At 40.7% G+C, this 23,926-nt stretch overlaps 1 protein-coding gene across 3 annotated transcripts in view; it reads left to right on the forward strand.

The window, feature by feature from the left end:
• The window catches only part of ADGRL1 (adhesion G protein-coupled receptor L1), a 110,119-nt gene extending 87,547 nt beyond the window's left edge, over positions 1-22,572 (forward strand). The window contains exons 7-23 of one of the 3 annotated variants that reach the window (XM_070937407.1): positions 503-606; positions 749-934; positions 1,794-1,832; positions 3,461-3,644; positions 5,485-5,607; positions 5,780-5,985; positions 6,282-6,452; positions 6,790-6,999; positions 8,973-9,193; positions 9,558-9,624; positions 9,971-10,062; positions 14,429-14,597; positions 15,600-15,728; positions 15,901-15,997; positions 16,372-16,500; positions 16,852-16,869; positions 18,700-22,572. In XM_070937407.1, coding sequence (XP_070793508.1) covers positions 503-606; positions 749-934; positions 1,794-1,832; positions 3,461-3,644; positions 5,485-5,607; positions 5,780-5,985; positions 6,282-6,452; positions 6,790-6,999; positions 8,973-9,193; positions 9,558-9,624; positions 9,971-10,062; positions 14,429-14,597; positions 15,600-15,728; positions 15,901-15,997; positions 16,372-16,500; positions 16,852-16,869; positions 18,700-19,478 — 2,924 coding nt within the window. In that variant the 3' untranslated portion in view covers positions 19,479-22,572. Of the gene's footprint in view, positions 1-502; positions 607-748; positions 935-1,793; positions 1,833-3,460; positions 3,645-5,484; positions 5,608-5,779; positions 5,986-6,281; positions 6,453-6,789; positions 7,000-8,972; positions 9,194-9,557; positions 9,625-9,970; positions 10,063-14,428; positions 14,598-15,599; positions 15,729-15,900; positions 15,998-16,371; positions 16,501-16,851; positions 16,901-18,699 lie in introns of all 3 variants that reach the window. The other 2 variants (XM_070937409.1, XM_070937408.1) reach the window with 2 other exon arrangements.
• Positions 22,573-23,926: the final 1,354 nt, after the last annotated feature.

A 23,926-nucleotide genomic window follows, 5' to 3' on the forward strand; every position in this document is an offset into this window, starting at 1 on the left:
TGAATGCCTTTGGATGCTTACCAGATCTAAATGAAAGAAGCTTGGTCCAGGCAGGGTGTACTTCTTCCATTAGCCAATACTACAAGTTGTAGTACTATCCTTGAGGTGGCAAAAACCTGTATTGGAATGAAGTCTGCTGCCCCTATTCCTGTTTCTCAACATGCCTTTCTGTGGCAACTACCTGATTTCAGTCTTCATGTACCTTCAGGCGATCTTTGGACACCTTTGATCTATTGATATAGCTCTCAATTGTGAACTTGGGATGAGATGAAAACAGCAATATGAAGATGTGGCTGGATAAATATGCTCCTATACAATATTTGTATTGTAATTAAGAGCAAGGGAAGAATCTACCTGGGAAGCCAGCTCTGGACAAACTTAATAATGCTCCTTAAGAAACCATTAACAGTGGGTTGCTTTTGTAGTGGGAATAGATAGGGATGAGAGACTGAAGCCACAACTGACATTGAGTAACAAGTCTTTCTTGCTGTCCCACCCACAGGTATTGCTTCTTTCCAATGCCTTGCTACTCTTGGTATTTGGAACCCACGAGGGCCTGATCTCAGCAACTGCACAAGTCCCTGGGTCAACCAGGTGGCCCAAAAGGTATCATTTTCTTCCCAGAAGTTCTTCCCGCCCTCTAGTTGTTAATCAGACAGTTCATGTTCACAATGGGTATCAGGCTTCTTCACGCCTGCATAACTCTTTTGCTGGATTGAGGAAGTCTATGTTTCTTTCCTCTTGACAGATCAAGAGTGGAGAGAATGCAGCCAATATTGCTACCGAGCTTGCCCGACATACGCGTGGTGCCATCTACGCTGGAGATGTTAGTTCTTCTGTCAAATTAATGGAGCAGCTCTTAGATATCTTGGATGCTCAACTGCAGGCACTGCGTCCAATAGAGAGGGAATCAGCTGGCAAAAACTACAACAAGGTGCATGGTGATATGTTAACTGGGAGACTGTTCTCAGTAGGTTGTGTGTCCTGACCTTATATTTCAATTTCCTGGACCGTTGAAACAGAATAACATAATTTGGCATAAACCTTTTAGCAGCCTAAAGATCCAGTGGTTGGGAAAATATATGTTAAACGTCTGCATGTTTGGGGTTTTTTTTTTTTTTTGCCTTACAATAAACAACAATAAATTTAGTCTTCCATGCTTCCTGATTATTACCCTTGATATGAGAATAGTTATGAAGAAATATCTTTAGATGGCTAATTTTGTCAGATGCTGTTTTTATCAGATGCTGTTGCTATATAGAGACTCTGGTTGTGTTTATTGGTTTTCCTATAGGATTCTATATTAGCTCTGATGATAACAATGCAGAATGTTTAAATAACGATTGATCATGTGAATGCATTCAAAGAATAGATAATATGTTATTGAGTTAATATAACCTAATCCTATGTAAATGTCTAGGATTACAATCTTTCAATTCTGGTGATCATTTTTAATTCGGACCTGAAAGCATAAATCAAAAATGTAAGAATTTGATCAATTGTACAGTGTGAGGAAATAAAAAAGGTAAACAATGGATACAATTGTCAAATTCAACCTGTCTCTGAATAATAAGCAACCAGTAAATTAAAATTCACATTGTCATTTAGGATATTTCTTTTTTGTTCTGCCCATCTGGTGACTTTATGTCCGGAACAAACAATGTTAAGGAAACCCATAGATAAAACGTATTGGGGTAGACTAGAGTGAGGCCTTTGGGGAATTCTAATTATTTTCTCCTTGTTTTGATATATGGACCACCATTGACTCTGGGCTTGTATGCTGTACTCTACAGATGCATAAGAGAGAAAGGACCTGCAAAGACTATATCAAGGTGAGGACATCAATGTTCTAAATTCAGGTAGGAATAGCTGTGGGCAAGAAGTAACCTGTCAAACATCTGTGGGTCTCAGGGAGAAGCTGACGTTTCTCTGAGACCTACATATTTCTATCTCAAAGCAATTGTTTCATTTAGAAGCACCCTAAATTTAGAGCAGCACTAAAAAGTTGCTTGTTTATGTTTATTAAAATATTTTTATCCCACATCTGATATAGTCATATTATATTGTATAACTTTCTAGTAGTATATATGAAATTGTTCAGCAACCTATGGAAATTATGAGGAAACAGACAAGAGGAAGGACATGCTTTGCTACCAAAAAGATTTTTTTTCTTTGGTCTTGTCCAATGTTATCTGAACTACAAGTGGAACACAGGAAAAGTCCTTTCTATAACAATGGTCCTCATTTAAATTGTTCTGGATATACAACTGATATGGATATGCACAAAACATCCCACATGAGATAACCATTTGTAAAAACCTTAATCCTGGAAACAATACATAGAAAACTTCCAACAAGCCTATATCATTTTAATTTTATGTGGGGTGCTATTTGTAGTTGTCCAAAACACAAATAACCATGCAAGTAATCTCTCAACTACTACTGCTAGTAGTACTACTTAAAAACTACATTTTATTCTATGCCAGTGTGACTGATTTAATATAATATAAAGTTATGTGGGTTTTTTTAAAATTAATAAATAAAAGATGCAGATCATTTATTTGGAACTAGGGTCACAAATGCATGGTCTTGAACTGATGGACACAAAAGAGGCTCTAAGGCAACCTTTTTCGCTTGGCACCCATCCCATTGTGCTGAACTTCAATCCCTAGACTAAATAAAATAAGCAGAAAAAATCCGACCAGAAAAGATTTTAGCTATGGTGGCTGAACTTCCAAGAAATCTGGAGGATACATGCTGAGGGGGAAAAGTCATTTAAAAATAAAGAAGAAACAACTTTTCAAAAACTGTGATAAATTATATGAATTTTTAGACATGGGAGCTATGCTGCTTCTCACCCTGCAAGCAAAGTAGTTGTATCTTGTAGTTGCTTGCAGAACGGACTTGCCCACTTTATAATACTCAAAGTAATGATGAGCAATGCCTGTAGTTCCGGAGATGAAGAATTGTGTTTTCTAGTTGTGGATTGTTTGGAAAATACTGTGCCTTGAATACCGAATTAGCATTTCAGAAATTGAAAAGCTCCTTCCATCCATACAAGAATTTTGAATGAAAATAAGCAGAAGTTAGGTAAGAAAATGGGCCGGGGGGGGGGAGAATACACAGTTACTACAGTAACTACAGTACTTCCATAAATGGTAACATCTTTGAATTGGCCCATCCCACTCAGGAGATGCACCTAACTAACAAGAGCAAAATGACAATCTCAGACCCTCCAGGTTTTGAGGGTTAAAAAATACATAACACCCAGGGTGTCATGGATAAAGATTAACAATACATATGTCTTTTGTCTGTCAAATAAAAGCAGTAGCATGGATTTGTAGCCATCTTTGCTCAATTACAAAGAAGAGAAAAGGAAAGTGCGAGAGCAGGAGAACTTTTGGGAGGGAATGAAGTTTGAGAAATGGATCCATTTCCTCAAAAATCAATGTCATTCCAGGCTGTGGTAGAGACAGTAGACAACCTCCTGCGTCCAGAGGCTCTGGAATCATGGAAGGACATGAATGCCACAGAGCAGGTGCATACTGCCACCATGCTGCTTGATATCCTAGAAGAGGGAGCTTTCCTTCTGGCTGACAACGTCAAAGAACCAGCCCGTTTTGTCACTGCTAAGAATAACGTTGGTAAGCATCAGCCTGTCTGCTTCATCTTGAAGAAGTCAAGAGGGAGGAAGGGAACTTCACAGAGTGTGTGGGTGCAGCAGACTTGTGCCTCTCTGCAGCAATTCTAAGCCAGCCAGCCATTCTTTCTTCAAAATGTGTATTGAACATTATTGTACACAGTGCCTGTGCTCTGTAAATCTAGGGAGATGGGAGCCTTTATCAAATGCAGGCTGTCAAAAAAAGAGGAAGGTGCTATTTTCTTTTTAAAGGCTCTTAATTTATACTTCCTGGCAGCATCCTTATTTCTCCATTGCACCTATAGAAAAGCGATCTGTATTATCATCGCGTGACACATTGGAGAAGTAGGTTTCTTACATGGAAGCAGCATTAATTTCATTTATTCTTCATTACATACAAGGAAAGGATATCTGTAGCATTCCCCACTTCTTTACTTCAGGAGCTTGATGCAAATAGGTCTGTGGGGTAAAAACAAGAGAAAGATTTTTGCTGATCAGGCACAAGACTGGGTCTGCTTGGCACATCCCCTGGTAGGATGATAGCATGTTACCATTATCTCACTTAATCAAGTGAGCTTTAAGATATCTTTTCATCATAAAACTCATTCCAATCATCAGTTGCAGAATCATATCAAACATGGCTACATATTAGATGCCACATTAAAATGTTTTGTTTTTACTAGGCAGAAAGTACAAATGCAGCTGATGGTGTTAAAGCAAGTAGAAAAGAATAGGGTATTAAACCAAAGAAGAGAAAGCAGAGAAGAGTAGAGTTAGGAGAGGTAGAATTTAGAAATTTCCCATCCAGGTCTCTTGGGCATATCCTGCCCAATTGAAAATGTAGATACCTTCCTGTAGGTATATTCCTAAGGTTTTGATAACCTTTTACCAACGTAATCCAAGCCATTTCATTACAAGGAAATGTCATACAATGTGATGCTAGCTAGACCCAAAAGATCAGAAAATCCAGTCAGTTTTGCAAACCATTTTCCTAGTGTGGAAAAAAAATTTCACAATAGCGTGCTGCATAACTATAAATTAATATCTTGCCCAGGCAATCTGGAGAAACATACCTTTTGTGTCTGGTGCCAGACTGAACCCATAGCTCTTGAATAATAAATATAGAAACCTAGTCTCCTGCCAGGTTTCTCTGGTGTGTCACTGCTTCTTGGATTAAGTGACCTCAGAGCAATAGAGCAAGCAATAAAACTGTAAAATGGCTCCATCTCTTTAGATACAAAATGAAAACAACAATCCACAATGGACTGGAAAACAGATCAGAATAAGTGGAAATGGTGCAGTTGCCTATACAGAATTCTTGCATTTATCACAGAGTTTAACTGTAGCAATATGATTGTAACAGATTATAAAGAAATATAGTATTAAGAGAAGCAAAGTAGAGATGATAATTTAACAACTATCAAGCATTTGAAGGTCATAGTATAAACTTAGCATGACAAAAGAGAGGTTGAAATCAAATCACCCCATTTCTAACCTGGTAGTCTAAATATGAAGAAACATGAAGGTTACATTTGGTATCTATACAGAAACATGAAATTTTTCAGATGAAAGAAGGGTGATTACTACAACTTTTTATGTCTATGGAGATTCTCAGTCATCCAGGTCATAGTTGTCCCAAAGAGACAACTGGACTTTCTTGTTTTTCTTTGAAGACATTTCACTTTTCATCTTGGATTGAAGCTTCTTGAATGAGAAGCAAAATGTCTTCAAAGAAAAACAAGAAAGTCCAGTTGCCTCTTGAAAAAGCACCTTTGGTACAGCTTCTTATATTGTTTGACCTGTGTTTATGTGTTAACCTATTCCATTCTTCTCTCCCATTGTAGTGTTGGAGGTCTCTGTGTTAAATACAGAGGGGCAAGTGCCAGATATTGTGTTCCCACATGAATATACGACCAGAAACTCAATCCAGCTATCAGCCAACACAATCAAACAAAACAGTCGTAATGGTGAGCAAGAGAAAGAATTCCAGATTTGGGGAGGATCTTGATAAACATCTTCCCAGAACATTTTGGAGGCCATCATCATGCAATTATATCTTTTCCTCCCTTTCTAGCAATAATTCATCCTGTCTATTACACCCCAGACTGTAGGCCTGATCTCCTTTCCTTTGTTCCTTAGGGGTGGTCAAAGTTGTTTTCATCCTCTACAATAATTTGGGATTTTTCCTCTCTACTGAGAATGCCACAATCAAGCTTGGAAGTGAAGTTGGTCCACTTAGCCCCTCACTTGTTGTCAATTCCCAAGTTATCGCTGCCTCCATTAACAAGGAATCTAGTCGTGTCTTCCTTATGGACCCCGTCATCTTTACTCTGTCCCACCTGGAGGTGAGATAAGCATGATTCCTGGGACCACTCTATCCGTTTCCTTTTCTTTGCATATGTCAATAAGTTCCATGCCTTGGTCCTTGTGCCTTTTAATCAGATCTATACTAAACTACAACAGTGGCAAAGTTACACTTTGTAAAGGATTCGCCGCTAATGTATTGAGCATGTATAAATTCACTTTTAACCAAGTCATAAATTTTTCCAGTATAATGAACCATCTGTATTCAGGGAGTGCCCTTTTCTCCCCCATCTTTATTCTACTGATGACATCCAGACTCATTCCTCTTTCCACATAGGACAAGAATCACTTCAATGCCAATTGCTCTTTCTGGAACTATTCGGAGCGTTCCATGATGGGATACTGGTCCACACAGGGCTGCCGACTGATGGAGACCAACAAGACCCACACCACCTGTGCTTGCAGTCACCTCACCAATTTCGCTGTCCTCATGGCACACCGCGAAATTGTAAGAATATCACTTACCTGAAGCAGGGTGGGAGAAAATATGACAGGTTGTTAGGGGGAGGGCAATGGTTTCCTATCATCAGGGCCATCCTTTTAACTCTTAATGCATGCTGAATCTTTATCTTATTGTATGGGCCATATGTAAAATCAGGGCAGCTGTTACCCTTCAAAATGATGTCAATAAACATGAAGTGGCTTCACAGTATTTGGAAAATGACCAAAGCACACCAAGGCTACCCAATAGTGGAGACCATTGTGCTATTACTAAGTTCAATATAAAATATAGGGGATAGGGAAACCACACACATACACCAGGCTTCTTCCTTTTTTCTTTTCAGTATCAGGGCCGCATCAATGAACTTTTGCTGTCTGTCATCACATGGGTGGGCATTGTGATTTCTCTGGTCTGCTTGGCCATTTGCATATCCACCTTTTGTTTCCTCCGTGGGTTGCAAACTGACCGCAACACCATCCACAAGAACCTCTGCATCAATCTCTTCATGACTGAGCTCCTTTTCCTTATTGGAATTGACAAGACGCAGTATGAGGTATGTGATGGTTTTCCCTTCCTATTATATACAAAGCCACCATGGACTGCTCCTCTGCACAGTGGGATCTGTGAGGCACATTAGGGGGCCGTGAGGTAGAATATGCTAGGATGAGGGTCTCCCTAGGTTCCATTTGGCTTGCCAAATTCAGGGTGACATTGATAAGCCTTTTGGATTCTCTAAAATAGCGTATATGTGTGTATGCCTGCCTACGTCTCTTAGACCACTGATCCACTGAAGATCTCACTGATCTCTGTGTATTACGAAGGAAACATTAGACTGCAAAAAGATTTCCAGATAACATGTTTCAAATATCTATAACAACTTCTCACTTTTGTGAACTATACAAGTGAGAAGTTATTATAGGATAGATTATAGAAAGAATAATACAATATTACTTTGGAGAGAGATGTTAAAATATATTTATATTTATAACCACTGTGAAGAATAACAGAAGCCATTGTATATCTTTTTTTTTCTTCTAATTTTCTTCAACGTTCTTTTCTCTTCTTGGTCTTTTTTGCTTTTGCTTTTTTCTGCCTTTATACTAGTTTGTATTAGTTTTCATCGCCTTGTTTAAAAGTTTCTATAAAAATTATATAAAAATAAGACGTGAGAGGTTACTCTAGCTCGGAAGTAAAATTTTCTCTATGAAGCATCTTCCCTTTAAAGATATAAATGTCTCATTATGGAGGAAGGTTACTTGCTGCCCCTTCTTAGTGCAACAGCCTAGTCTTAAGATGATGGCATTGATTATGATTGCATGGGGGTGATGATGATAGCCATAGCAGGAATAGTACTGCATCACTCATTTATGAGGGTTACCTGTGTGGGGGAAGGTCTGCCTGTCTGTCTAGGCCAGTGATCACTAACCTTTTTGCCATCGCGTGCCAAAAGCGGAGGTTACGCGGGGGGTCGCACATGTGTGTGCCTACATTCACAATTCAATGCGCCCCACCACCCCCCGCACATGCATGTGCGACCACCCCATATTCCCCCTGTTTTTGGCATGTCATGGCCCGGTGGGCCCGGTAGGCCCGTTTTTTCGCCCTCCCCAGGCTCCAGAGGCTTTCTAGGAGTGAAAACAGCCTTCCCCACCTGCCTGGAGGCCCTCTGGAGGCCGGAAATGGCCCATTTGCCAACTTCCAGTGTGCCCGGAAGGCCCGAAAATCACTTGGCCTGCACGTTCATGTGCACTGCAGTTGACCTAGGGCAATGCTTGCATGCCCACTGATATGGCTCCGCATGCCACCTGTGGCACGCGTGCCATAGGTTCGCCATCACGGGTCTAGGCTATATATCCAAACAATAAACAAACAAAACAAAACAAAAAGATTGGGCAGCTTACTCTCATTAGTTGGGAAAGAGGGAGGAAGAGATTAATAGTTATTTCATTTAGGAGCATTTGTAATTGTATAATCTCAGTTTATCAAAACTCGGAGAAGAATCTCTGTGTTATGAGTGACAGGAGAAATATTTAAGACTGGGGAAGCAGGCACTTAATACAATTCAGCACTGCTATGCAAGCAACCAAGAGCTGAAGATGATCCCGTTGCCCCCAGAGAAGTCCCAGGACACATGATGATGAGTGGAAGCAGGGAGACTGAGTGAAAGAATATTATTGCAGGGGGACAATGTACAAAACAAATGGAAACAGTGTGTGGCCGTGTGTATATGGTTACACAGAGATTCCATCACTGCTGACCATTACCCAGGATGGCTACGCTGATGGAAGCTGTAGTTTGGAAATTGGACTGCCAAATTCCAAACTACAGGAGCAGGAGCTAGGGCACAGAAAGATTTGTAGAGATGAAGACAGCCTTCTCTTTTTCTAATATTAACAACATATAAATTGCATATTATCTTATAGTAGAGATATGTAGGGATTTTAAATAAATCATTATATTCCCCCCACCCCACCCCAGATACACAGAAATCCATGCTAACTGATATTCTTTTCCCCTCAATCCCAGATTGCCTGCCCCATCTTTGCTGGGCTGCTGCACTATTTTTTCCTGGCAGCATTCTCCTGGATGTGCCTGGAGGCCATTCACCTTTACCTCATGTTGGTTGAAGTCTTTGAAAGCGAGTATTCCCGTAGGAAATACTACTACCTGGGTGGCTACTGTTTTCCTGCCCTGGTAGTGGGAATTGCTGCCGCCATTGACTACCGCAGCTATGGCACTGAAAAGGCGTAAGTAGAGGGGTCACAGCTGGTGGAACATGAACAAGAATGATGTTCTGTTTTTAATCAAAAATCCAATATGTAAATTTAAGGAAGAGGGTAAATACATTTCCCTTTGAGAGGCAGTAGAAATACTAGATTTTATTGAAAGAAGACGTGAGAATTTAGAGATAAGACAAGGGATACCAAAAGTAAAGCTATGGTAGAAGACCAAAGTAGCTGGATGAACAAGGAATTAATCCAGGTTTCAAAGCAGGTTTTGGTGAAATTGCCATTGCATGCCAGTCGAACTACTCTATGCAGGAGTGAAGGTGTGGGATATCCACTGTTCTTTGGGTCTCTATTTAAACATGTCTTGCTCTACTTTTGGCAGTTGTTGGCTTCGAGTTGATAACTACTTCATCTGGAGTTTCATTGGACCTGTTTCTTTTGTTATTGGGGTGAGTCATTGAAGGACTGCTTGGAGTAGTTGACGTGGGATTTCTCCCTCAGCCTTATAATGCAGACTTCAAACCAAACCTGGGGAGAGTAACTAAAGTCTTTATTCCAACACTTTCCAATCCCTTAGATATCCCCAAAGCTCAGAAGATGTGCTGTAATGCGCATCTCATTCCAAACCATGCAACCCTGCAGTGCAGTGGGAATTCATTGCCAACCTCAGAATGGGACAGAGAAAAGTTGCTAACTGGGGGAACTGTAAGACAAAGAATTCCATCACACACATCCATCCATCCATCCATCCATCCATCCATCCATCCATTCATCCATCTGTACATTATCTTCCAGATCAACCTTGTATTCCTCATGATCACTCTGCACAAGATGATCCGCAACACATCTGTCCTCAAGCCTGATTCCAGCCGACTGGACAATATCAAGTAAGTTTCTCTTTGGATTCCTTTTGATGATCTTCTGATGTAGGTTGAAATGCCTCTTTATCTTAATAGCTTAATTCTGATGTTGTCTGAACACAACAGTGTCTTTTGGATCTTTTAAACCAGTACACCAGAACAAAACATGTCCAGCCCAGACAAAATAGGGATGTTTAAATGTAAGACCTTTCTCAAGACAATAGGACAGAAAGCCCTCATCAATGAGGTCCAGCAATATCTCATTACCAACTCACGGCTGGGAATGAAAGCCTTCGTTCCAGAGAAAGGGGTCTGAAGGGTTGAAATGGTCCTTTCAGCATGCTAAACTTTGGGGGTGGCTCAGAAATAGGATGATGCCTTGAAGCATTTGTCTAGCCAAGGCCTTTGGACAGCTGAGGTTCTTGCAAAACAGCACACCGCAAAGGCTCTTTGAAACCATTCCCGCCTTTTCAAAATGTACAACCTTGCATACCTCTGTAAAAGGAATTCCCATTCTCTCAGATGAATGGAGTTATTTTATTCAATAGCCAACGAGGTGAAGAGCATATTCATTAAGAAAATTTGGAAAGATGTTTTTTTTCAGCAAATAGTTTACAAATGACAAACTGTCAAAACACATGTATTACTCACAGGTTCACACCTTCTTATACTCGTTTTCATAATAGAATAATCCAGCAATGATGCTTGGTGGGCAGAACATACCTTGCTTGTTGCTAAATTAAGACAAATAGTTTCACTTTAACATCTACCAAACTGAGAAATACAGAGTCCATTCACTTTCCTTAACCTAGCTCAAGTGGCTCAGAACCATGCTTAAGGGTAGCTGGAGGAAGAGTGAACGGATGCGTTCAAGAGAGGCTGATAAGAACGAAGTTTGGCAAGTTGGGGATTCATGGCTGAATGCAGTCCCTGAATGCCCTTTTTTAGCAGCTCCCAGAATACTCTCTCACCATCATAATGAATATCAGTGTGTTGGTTCCGTTCATTTTCAGTCAGACAATACATGAAAACTGAACAGAAGACATTCCAGTAAACCTAATTTATATAGTATGGCCCTGATGTGCACATGATTTAAGAATCCTGTAAATCTGGGATTCAGTAATGGGGAACTTTAGCTCTGCAGGTATTAACTAAACTGAAACTCCTAGTAAGTTAGCTAAGAAGGAATGCCGGGATCTGCAGTTAGCAATAGGTGGAGGTTTTCTACCTTGGATTATAGTCAGAATTGATATTGTAGTTTCTGCTTCTTAATACTGTTATCAGCCAAGTACAAACTATTATTTTCAGACAACAGTTCAGTTCTTTCATGCTGATTTTTTCTTCTGTTTTTCCAATTAGTTTAATGGCAAAGAATGTATTCACTATTGGTTTTTTTGTATTTTGCAGCCCACTTCTTTTATTCTTGCTATGTCTATTTTGGATTCCGGTTTAGCTCAGTCTGTCAACATTATAAGAACATGCATTCAATATTAGTAGACTGCTGGTGCAAATATCAAGTCAGTGAGAGAAAATTCATGTACATTCTGTCTTTCATATGTCACACAACTGGGGGAGCATTTAGGTTGTGCTTTAAAAAAGTGTATACATGAGAAGACATTTTTATTGAAGGTTTTCAGGTGTATACTGTACATATGAAACAGGACACAGAGCAAGTAGTATGTTGACCTGACAATAAAATGAGTTAAGGTTGCTTCAACCCATTTATGATTCTGGGATTGAGGCTAATAATAATATAAAAATATAATTAAAACTAGAGGCCACTTCTTTGAAGATACTTTGGATTCTAAGAGTAGCTCATAACAGGTGACAAAGGGGTAGACATTCTGTTGCAAGGCTTTCCCTTAGACTCTCCCACTATGTGGCAATATTCTGGGCCTGTTATCAGTATTACCATACAAAGAAAAGAATAAGAAAATGATTTGGACTTTCTTTGCTGCAAAAAACAAAAATGGGAAACAAACCTTTCAGGGAAAATAATCAGAAATACAACTGTATAGTTCTATGCATCAGGGATATTTTAGTAAGAAGTCCTTTTTGAAAAGAATGCACTCAAAGGACCAGATATAAATAAAAACTTACTGGGAATGGGAAGAATAAGAGAAAACAACAATCATATGAAGAATATTCTTCATATGCTTCAATGCTTAACGCATTGTAAGCCGCCCTGAGTCTCCGGAGAAGGGCGGCATATAAAAATAAAATTAAAAAATATATATTCTGAATATAAAAGAATGAGGTCACACTTGTTATACAATTTCTATCCAAGGAAGTTCTTTCTTTCTTTGTAGGATACATGGATAGTTCCATATAGAGTGGATGCTATATGAGGGCAAATATTCAACTTCCTGTATTTTAAAAAAAAAACTTGACTGAGAACAAACATACTTATGGAATCTGAGAGGAGCAAAAGCCATTGTTTTAATGAAAATTGAATGTTCTTCAATCTAAAGAAAGTATCTTCCATTTCTGAGTGTCTGGAATTTTCTTCTTACTAATTCCAATAGTATCAGTTCCAGTAGAATGAAGTTTAAGAAAGAGCATAAATGTATGAATGTGTGCTCAGAAACAAAATATCTAATTATCTGAATATCTAATTATTCAGGCTTTCTAGTGTGAGGCCAGCTTACAAAGGGTTAGACTGGGGCGTAGTTGTATTATAGAAAAGGTGTGTGTGTTAAATTTGGAATACTTTTGATATTTTAAAACATCAGAAGATTAAAATAAATATTGCTATATGCGTGTGTGTGAGAGAGAGAGAGAAAGAGGAGAAAAAAAGAACATCAAGATGACTACCAAACTAAATTTAGGGAACTGTGAATGGGAAGTGTGATATGATATTCCCCTCCCCACCTTTTCATTTGTAATACATGAATAAAACCAGAGGGTAATAGCAGAGGACAAAAGTAAAAGAAGCAGCTTTATAGTCATCTGCATGATTGGATAAGGATGAGTAAGAAAACAGAGCCCACTAAGCAGTTTTTTGACTAGTAACATCTGACACACACAGCCTAAATCAGAGAACTGGAAGAGATTTTTTTTAATTTTCTCATCTCATATCTTCTCACCCATTTCTTTCTGGTTCCCCCTCTGGCATCAGCAAACATCACAGAGGAAGTCTTCCCTTCATTATATATACAGAAAAACAAGTCCCAATGTTCAGTCACACGCACTTTCTCTTTCCTCACTCCTAAACTTACCCTTGGGAGAAAACCTATGAAAAACAGTTAATAAATTCTTTCTTAGAGAGCAAGGAAGAAGACAGTACTTCCAGGACCGTTAAGGCTTGGGAATGTGAGTTGGCCCTGGAGAAGTAGTAATGTGTTCCTGCAATTTTTAACCTTACCTTGGATTTTATAATCACTGTCTCAGGCTGTTGTTCAGGATATAAGTCATTTAAATCTCACTTAAGGTCTTTCCAGTTCTTTTCCTTGTGGCTTGTTGTGTAAATGAGCACTTTGGTGTGTTTTTGTCATAAAATCTGCAGCACAAGCAGATTCTGGTCCATTTAGTCAGTAGCTCCATCTCATCGAGCATTGAGTCCATCCCTTAAAAACCACGTTCGCCTTCTCAAGGCAGCTTGCCCTGTGTACAAAGTTGAAGAACCTTTTCTGAAGGTAGGAGGAAGATGTGACTAGTGAAGCCCCAATGTTATCAAGGCTCATCTTTTTTTAATAATATATTTATTTTGTTTTATCAACAAAAGTAAAATACAAAACAGAACGACAATATACATATATTGGATGTGTGTGTGTGTGTGTGTGTATGTATATGTATATATGTATATATGTATGCAAAAAATTAAAATCTGGGGTGTTTTCCTGCGTCATTGTAAATAAGTTGGTTAAAATATTTAAAATCCTGGTTAAAATCCCAGCTTAAAATCTTCTAAAAATCCTTACAGAGCACTCTACACTCTTTTAAAAGATTTTAAGATGGGATTTTAACCAGGATTTTAAATATTTTAACCAACTTATTTACAATGACGCGGGAAAACACCCGAGATTTTAATTTTTTGCATATGCACACTCGCGAAAACGTAAGAAGACGTATACGTGTGTGTGTGTGTGTGTGTGTGTGTGTGTGTGTACACATACACATCCAATACTAACAACAACAAAAAAGAAAAAAGATTGGTGTACAAAGAAAAAAGAAAAAAATGATCCAAGTATCAAATAAATTTAACATCAAACGTATAGAATCCATCCTGGCTGGATGCTGGGGAGAGGTGGGAGATGAATTCTCCTCCCCTTTACATAGTGGGTCTACAAATACATAAACTTTCCCATCCCTATTTATTTAATATTAAATAAGCAAATATTCCAGGTGAAGGCAACCAATGACCACTTGAATTTACTAGTTTCTCTTTCTACAGGTCTTGGGCACTTGGAGCCATTACTCTACTTTTTCTCCTGGGCCTCACCTGGGCCTTCGGCCTCCTCTTTATCAATAAGGAGTCTATTGTCATGGCCTACCTCTTCACTACCTTCAATGCTTTCCAGGGCATGTTCTTCTTTGTTTTTCATTGTGCACTGCAGAAAAAGGTGGGTAGTCCTCGTATTGAAGAACATGACACAAGTTAGAATGGATGGTTGAGGAAAACCCAGTGGAGCTGATGCTGCATCGATGCTTTGAATCTGCAATGACTAGTTATGAATTGAACTTTCTGATAAAATAATTGGTCACAGGAAAATGTTTTATAACATTTTTATTATGTCATAAAATGCTTTATAATAATTTTATGTCATAAAATGTTTTATAAAATTTGCCAAATTCCAGTTCCACAGGAGTCATGTGTCCTGGGTTTTGGATGCATTCTCTAAGTTAGCCCATTTGAGGTACCTTGGTTGAAAATGTTTTGCACCGTTTTCTTAGTTAAGAGTTACAGACAGAAGAGTTTTACTATAATATAGATACCAGTCGTAATAATTAGTTGATTAAGACATCAGATTGGCAGAGATTTTGTATATGAATAAAAATTCTAGTTTTAAACCTGGATGAATTAAATCATGTACAACTCATTGTGATTCGTGAGAAAAAGCATATTTGACTTTTACAGACAGTGTTTGTTACCTGGGTTCGGTGGGGTTTTGTTTTGTTTTGTTTTTGTAATAACTACTCTTTATTTTAAAAATATTCCTGACAAATTGAGACATCTTTTTAGTTATACACTTCCGTATTTAAGCAATTAAGTCAATGTTGCATTTCTAGTTTTGCATGATGATAAAGATTGTTTCTGGAAAGCTAAGAATAGTTGCTAAAACAACAGAACAGCATGAAGAGTTCTTGTGTTACTGGGAATTATTCTTACCCACACCAGTCAAAGGATATTGTGTAAGTGTTCTGTCTTTCTCGTGTTAATGCTTGTACATATGTGGTAAGTAAAAAAAAAAGAAAGAAGCAGCAGCAAAGGAAGTTCCAGGTGCAATATGTTGCCAGTTGGATCCCTCTTAAGGCATAGTACAATGTGTGACTTGTCTGAAAGCAGAGTGGAACAATGCATTTTTCTCCCTTTCCTTTTTTCTCTTTTCCCTATTTTGCATTAGGTGCACCGGGAGTTCAGCAAATGCCTGCGACATGCATCCTGTTGCCTCCGGAGCCAACCAGGTGCTACACTAGGCTCCCTCAAGACCTCAGCTATCCGCAGCAACAACCGTTACTACTCTGGAACACAGGTAAAGTCTGTCAGGGATTAGTGCAAATCAGTCATTGAGCAGACGATTTAGTTAAATCTAGAGGATTTAGCAAAACTAAAGTTTTTGAGAAGACCAGGGTATGAAAGTAAGACGAATGGGGAAAACAGACAGTCAAGGTTCTGTTAAATCCAGAATGGGGTTGTCTTTTCAGAGCCGAATCCGGAGAATGTGGAATGATACTGTGAGGAAACAGACTGAGTCCAGTTTCATGGCAGGTGATCTCAACAGCACTCCGACACTTAACCGAGGTGAGTGGTCCATTTCCAATGAACCTGTCCTAAACCAGAATGAGAATCTGCACCTGTACAAGTGAAGAGGAAAATCAGTACTGCTGAGTAAGAAAATCTCTTGGCCTAAGCAGGCAAGTTACGAAGCCCCCTCTTCAACTCCTAACCTAATACTCTGCATCAATTTCTTCTGAAGTAGCCTTCTCTTTCTTAGCTATCTCTGGATGTCCTCACGGGAGAATGATAGAGCTCCAGTCTAGCTTATATTGTAGTAATCATTCCTCCAAAGAGCTTCTTTATGTTCCTCAACTCTTTGCCACAAACTTTTTCTTGTCTAGATACGGACATTTGTGTCCTGCAGAATCCTAACACTTATGCATACACTCTCTCTGCAGGTACAATGGGGAACCACCTGTTGACCAACCCCGTGCTGCAGACACGGGGCGGGAGCAGTCCCTACAACACACTCATTGCTGAGTCTGTGGGCTTCAACCCTGCCTCACCCCCTGTCTTCAACTCTCCAGGTAAGATAGTCACCCTCTCGAAGGAGAATCCTTCTTTTTCATTTCTGAGTTTGTGGTTGGAAAAAGGTCCTGCCTCCATGCACCTAGTAAATAGAAGGGGCATTATACAAATCTGGACTACAGGTCATGCATTGTACACACTGGGGGAGAGCAAGCTTTTCAACTCTGCAGAGGTTGGATTTGAGACTTTATCCATGCAAACCACATGCTCTTCCACCAAACTCTGACCAGTGGGATATGAAGGTTATGGATCATATCTAATAATTCAACAAAAATCTGTGGCCACCTGGGTAACTCCCTTTTCTTTTCTTTTTTCCCCCCTTTTTCTCTCCTAATCGATGCTGCCTCCAGGGAGCTTCCGAGAGTCCAGTACGTCCCTCCTTTCCAGTTCCATTTCGCAGTAATGTTTCCTTCATTGCTAGTTTGACTGGCAGGCTGGGGTGGGTGCGCAACAGGCATGGGCAAGCGTGTGCCATTCTATCTGTTGGCTGCAGGGAGTGCTGGCTCTGGGAGGGACTCTTCGGGCTTTACTTTTCCATGTCTTTATCTGTGGGGAGGCCACATGGTTTTTGCAATACTAGCTGTGGGCACCAGATGGAGCAAGTACAGTAGCACCAACACAGCTCCAAAATACCCAACCTAGCCACTTTCCCAGTCATGCTGGGTTAAAGCAGTGGGCCCAGTTGATTTGGCTGGGGCTCCCTCCCTAAAGTATCTCCTTCACTATTAGGAGAGAGTTTACTCTGTTGCCTTTCAGCATCTTTCTTCTGTGGGCAAAGAGGTGGCATCCATACTGCATAATGCATGTGGCTGTGCTTGGCTAAATTAGGCATTTCCCATATGGCTGCTTTCTTCTCCATCACCCTATAAGTTATGCGCAATTACACTTTTCTACACACGGAGACACTTAAACGCCTAAAAAACCCATTTGACATATGTAAGTGGGCATTGCTCACAGATGCAGCTGTTCTAACACAAGCATTTTTAAATCCTGTACGATTTGCACACAGTCAAAATTTGCACACAACCAAAAGAGAAGTGAATTGCAGATACCGACTGAATAAAAAAGAAAATCAAAATGATCCAACTTCTATATAGAAACACACCTTCTTAATGACAACAGCTCTGTACGTTTGTTCTTTGTTTTAGAATGCTGGGGTCTAATTATCAAAATGACTCTATGCTTGTTTTTAAATCTTTGGAAACAAGGAGGCCAAGACAAGGGAGACAGTAAGATGCTATTTCATACATGCAGCCATCGCTTTGAACACTTCAGGAAATATTTGACCCTTGCTTATTTAGGGAGTGACTCCTTTACTTAGGAACAGCAACTCCCTATCTTCAGAATTTAATGTTTTCTCAAAAGCTTAGGGATTATCCCACATTGGGTATAGTATGACCATTTTTTTTTTCAGTGATGCGGTTACATAATTTGATATTCTAGATTTGGGAGTTTTCTGGGGGCGGGGGAATATTTTGTTAGATGAATACTTCTAAATGTGATTAACCAGCCCTGTTGCCTTTGGGGAGTTGGTGTCTGTTGTATCCGTGCCCGAAAGCCCTACTCTGAAGGCTCTTCAGACAAGAACAGATCAGTAAAAACTAATTTGGCATTCCCCATATGGCTGTTTTCTTCTCCATCACCTTCTTCTGTTTAACAGGAGTGGGTTTGGTCAAGAAGGTTCCTTGTCTCTTCCACAGGATGGTAGAAATAGTTAGATCAAATCTTCAGAGCATCTTGTTGAAATAAAGGAGCCCGTATAGAACTCTGAAATAAGCCCCTTTTTTCCTCCTGAAATGTGCTGACCAGTTCAGTTCAGCATAAATTGTCATTCCAGCAGCAGTTTTAGATTCACTTCTCTTGGCCTTTTTTTTTTTTTTTTGCAGAGGGTAGAGGTGGAGTCATTTTGATGCTACCTTCTTTCTCTGAACACAAGCCAATTATCTTGGGAATCATCCCACATGATTCCCATCTGGGCAATTCTCCTTTGTCCCAGCACAAACACATCCATAGCGCTTGTGTGCCTGAACATTCATAAGTTCATGCTGCTCAGCTGTCTTTCATACGTTTCCAGTGAACAGCTTGCCTTTTAATGTACATCTTGGAGTAGTTACTGCTTCCACTGCCCCCAGAAGGTGCGCAGGGCCTCCCTCCCTATTTTCTGCCACTAATGCCCCTATCTGTGCTGCCCCTTACAGAGCACCCCCTGAACAACAGCCGAGACGCTTGTGGCATGGACACCCTCCCGCTCAATGGCAACTTCAATAACAGCTACTCCCTCCGCAGTGGTGACTTCTCCGCCGAGGGTACCAAGATGGCTGATTGTCGACGAAACCTGAGTGATGCTGCGGCCTTTGAAAAAATGATCATCTCTGAGCTGGTGCATAACAACTTGAGGGGGGGAGGCAGTGGTGCAGTCAAGGGAGGCGGGGGCTCTACTGAGACCTCCAACCCCCCTGGGCCTCCTCCCCCTCCCAATGTAGTAGCAGGGGGAGGGGGAACCAACAATGAGGATGACGCCATTGTGCCTGATGCCCCTTCCTTGACACATGAGGAGAACATGGAAATTGAACTTATGTATAAGGCCTTAGAGGAGCCACTCTTGCTTCAGAGGGCACAGTCCATCCTCTACCAGAGCGACCTGGAGGAGTCAGAAAGCTGCACAGCTGACCTGACAGAGGGGGGTGACGGCCAAGCTCCTTCACCCAACAGGGACTCATTATACACCAGTATGACCAATCTGAGGGACTCCCCGTATCCGGACAGCAGCCCTGAGGCAGTTGGGGAAGTGCTTCCTCATGCCCAAGCCATCAATGAGATCTACTATACCAACCGGCCAGCCTTGGTGCCGCGCAACCAGCTCCAGGCCTACTACCAAGTCCGGAGACCCAGCAATGATGGGTATTTGGTCCCAGCAAGCTTAGAGAACCCTGCAGTAGAGGGAGATGGCCAAATGCAGCTGGTGACCAGCCTTTGAGGGGCTGAAAAGGGACTTAAGGGACCATACCTCCTAACCCCAACATGGCATCCTTGCTGTGACCTGAACATTTTCATTTTTTGCTGGAGAAATGGTGGGGAAGAAAAGAATGGAGCAGGCTGGGGGATGAGTGGAAGAGAGAAGGTGGAAGAAAGAGTGGAGGCAGAGGTCTTCTCCAAAGGGATGGGTAGCCATTTTATCCAGCTATCTTTCCATCCACTTAGTTTTCCAGACAGAAAGTGAGACATTGCCGATTAGAAGATCTCAGTTCCTTTTCCAGGCAAATGTAATGGAGGAAAGAGAGCAGTATCTAGGCAAGAAGATCAGACTTATGACAATTACCTCCTAGAAAATGGAGGAGGAACAATAGATTGAGAAAGTTTGAAAGTTGAAAATTAATTTTTATTGCTTCAACAATCAAAGCCATGAGGGTGCCATGTGCAGAGAATGGGGCACATGGAGAAATACCCTGCACCCACTCTCCACCCTCCCTTCCCCATTGGCTTGTTTTCAACAACAAGAAAACACGAACAAAAAGGCATATGGCCTTCTTAGGGTTTAGATGCAGCCAATGGCCACCACCCTGCCCCATGTCATAGGAAAAGGTACACATGGGGGGAAAGGAAGGAGTTGTTCAGTTGATGCTAAGACCACAGCTAGCCTTCCAGTATTTGTTGGAAAGCCCACAGGTTATCAGCGGGATTTCTATTAGCTCCTTATTTGTTGCCTCTGAGTGGCAAGACTGCAGAAAAAAAATGATCTTCCTTTTTTTTTCCTTTGTCTTTTTAAAGCTACATAGATGTACTTAAGCTGCAGCATTGCTTCTGGGGAAGAAGGAGGAAGTAGCACTAAAATGGCTTATTTTCATTTTTGCTTTACTTTTTATCGCCACATTTAATGGTCATTCCCCCCCCCCTTATAATTTCTTTTCTGTGGCCACCAAGTTTGAAATCATACAAAATACAGATGAGGAGGGATGGAATTAAGGGCAACTGTCAGCTGGGTCAATCCCTCACCCAATCTACTGTGTTCCTTCTCCAACATTTAGTAGTGATGCAAGAAGAATCATCTTCCTTCTGTTTCATTCCTGCCTGTGAAGACGCAAAAGCAAAAATCAGGAGTACTTGCAATGCAAATATGGCTGCCATCCGAACATATTTGGGACCACACGGGGAGATTGAGGAGTGTTGAACTCTTTTTTTTTCCCCCAAACTGGATGGATTATGTCTTTCAAACAAACGAGAAAAACAAAACAAAAAACACTAACCCAGACTGCACTTTTTCCCCAAAGGAAGAAATAGCAAATCTCCCTCTTCAAGCACAACTCCGACTTTTCTCAGCAGCTCTTGTCCTGGGAGAGCTAGAGGAGGAACCGGTCTCACCTAGAGGCACCATATCTCTGGCGGGCGGTGGGCAGGGTGAACGGGGTCTAAGGGAAGGGGGAAGGGATATCAGTTGAAATGCTGTAAATAGGAGATCCTCAAAACAACAACAACCAAGAATCGATTTACTCACTTGAAAAAAGGAAAACTACAAACCAAGGAACTTTTCTGTCTGGGTTTGAAATATATCTATATCTATATCCTAATATATATAGATATATAGCACTCCGCTCTGCTCTGGCCCCATGTGTATATGGGAGCATTAAAGGGGAAAGTAAACCCCTGCTTTGATGAAGACAATGGGGGGGGTGGAGCCTACCAAGAGCAGATTTTTACAATCAAGGAAAAAAAAAACATTTTGGCACAATTTTTATGTAATATATAACATATACTGCGACATTTCTGTGACCTTGAAGCATTTTCCCTTTCCTTCCAGATGAGGTACTTTTTTCATACATCCTGATGAAGTTGGTTATTTTCTCATTAACTGACACTTTGCAACTGTGGGTGGGGGGAAAAAAATCAAAGTTTTTACCGCAAGACCCAAAGATGCTGTAGTTCTGCAATGCTGTAGGTGCCAGGAAAATCCTTTGCTTTTAGAAATTTTAGTAGCAGGGGTGGGCAGGATAGTGTTTCATTTCCTTTTTTTTTTTTAAGAAGCCACACTGCACGTATTTATTTGAAACATCCAGGCTATCATTTGCTAGGTGACATTCTATCAAAAAAGGGAAGTGATGTGTGGTTTCGCTGGCCAGAGCCTCAAAGCATTCAGTTTTTTGGTTTCATTTTGTTTGGCTTTTGATCCCCTGAGAGCTGGTTAGATCAGTGACTGTTCAAAAGCAAAAACAGAGAATCAGCTGTTTTTAAGCAAGTTTTCTAGATAGCTTGGGCTTTCTCTCACAGCATCAGAGAGGAAGTTGAACCATCCTCCGGTGTCTTGTCCCTCTGTCTCTTACCTCACTGCCAATATTAACAATGAACCAACCATCTAGGATCCTTAGATGCTTTGGATTTCACCAGGAGGCAAGTCTAATCCGGATGCATTTGCATGTACAGATCCTCTGTTTTCCTCTGGAGTGTGGCTTGACTAGATCTTTCTAACAAACATTGGGACACCCCCCCCAAACTGTCCTTGAATAATTTGGGGGGGGGAGAGAGAAACCATGCTACATGTCTTTTTTGACCAGTAACCCAAATATTGTGGAAGGTTATCTGCCAGCAGCAACAAAACATGTAGGTGAACTGCATTCCGTACCTTTACATCCAAGATAAATGGAGTGCAGAGCTTGAGCTGGCGTGTTTTCAAATCAAGAGGAATTATGCGTAGTAGAACTAGGTGGAATATTCCGCATAAAACCTTTTCCCCCTGCCGCTCCAGCTCACAGTAATAGCCACACTCCTGTATATTAAGTCACAATGAAATTGGCACTTATTAAAGGTGTTCAAACATCTTTTGCTTTATATCCAGATCATGAGTTCACAGGGCACAAGGGAACGGATGGCAGGGCTTTTTGTGCTATTGTATTACTCATTGGTATGGTGGCGCAAGAAATGGAGAGGATTGGCTAGGGTTGCTAACAAACCCTTCAGAGTCCAGACTCCTCCTGCCACACTTTTGATTTTGTCCCCAAGTGTGATTAAGTGAAAATAAGGTCCCACTTTCATTTCCCTGTGGTTTTGATCAGTCCCCTTCCAATACCAAATGGCCTTATTCACCCTACATCCCTTTGCTGCGTTGATCCAAGGAAGGCTCTGGGTTCAGGAACCTCCTTGGCTTTTATACCAAGAGGTACCTCCATGCGGAAACCTCACATTAAAAGCAAAATGAAAACAAAAAAACCAAAGACTGCCCTTGTTCTCCCTGCGAAGAGTTGAAGCTATGAGGATTGAGTTTCTGGCAGCCCAACATAAAGCTTTGCACTTTCCTGCATGTTAGGTGTTCAAGGTCCATTCAGCTGGTGAAAAAAGGAAGAAATCAACAGGCAGATGAGTTAGTATCAGTGTTATTGCATGCACTCTCCTGGTATCAGAGAAAACATGGGAAGACGGGCTGCATTGATAGGAGCTGTGATAAGGGGAGTTTAAGGCCCAACTCAAACATTGTCAGCATTATACAGACAGGCAGCCTTTTCCTGTTCTCACACTTGGAATTTTACATTGCCCCGTTCTTTGAATGCTAGTTGCCTCCATGCAAAACACTACTATTCTGAACTTGAGTAAGCTATATAGACACAGAGACAGGTATTTTAAAATTAAGCTGAAGAGAGAAGCCCCAAAGAGTTCTTCATATTAATGGGAATAAGTAGAGACACAACTAGCTGTAAGCAGACATGGAATAAAAGGGAATAGGGGCCATATGTCACCCAATAGAGCAATGCTTCTCCACTTCAGAAGCTTTCCGATGGGTGGACTTCAACTCCCAGAATTCTCACCCAGCGTAACATACTATCTGGGGAATTCTGGGAGTTGACGTCCACACATCTGAGTTGAGAAATACTGATTTAAAGCTGCAGTAGTTTCATGTAGGAATATTTGAGGAGAAGGGATTAACAGCATCACAATGTCCCGGATGTAATAAAGCAGTGCAAATGGTAAGTTCTAGTTTAATTGCCCAATGCCAGAATTTTTTAAATGGTTTTGTTTTACATTTGGAGAGCAGGCCCAAGGAATGTATCAACAAGCTGTGGGAATCCAGATATGTGATTTGCAGAGACTAGTTTTAGAGCAGACTGAACTTATTATAATTTAAATGGAGGACACCTCCACGCTCAATATTTCAGAAGATAACATGCCTGGGCTGCAATTATATTTAAACATTACACCTCTTTATTTATAATCACGTTATAATCTTTTTCCTCAGACTTCTGAAGTTTCCCACTTCTTTGTTCTTACAGCACTTGGGAAGGGGGCGGGAGGAACATAAAAGCATCCAAAATAACATTACGATCTACATAGGGTTTTACCATAGGTTGTAGAATGGCACTGTGTTGCTTGCTGCTCCCTAACACTGAAGTTGCTGGGGGGGGGGTGTTACTGCCACAGCAAAGCTGATACCATTGCACTTTC

The sequence above is a fragment of the Pituophis catenifer genome, unplaced genomic scaffold (genome assembly GCF_029215685.1).
Source record: "Pituophis catenifer annectens isolate HBS135680 unplaced genomic scaffold, rPitCat1.0.hap2 SCAF_2, whole genome shotgun sequence".
In the NCBI taxonomy this organism is placed as follows: Eukaryota; Metazoa; Chordata; class Lepidosauria; order Squamata; family Colubridae; genus Pituophis; species Pituophis catenifer.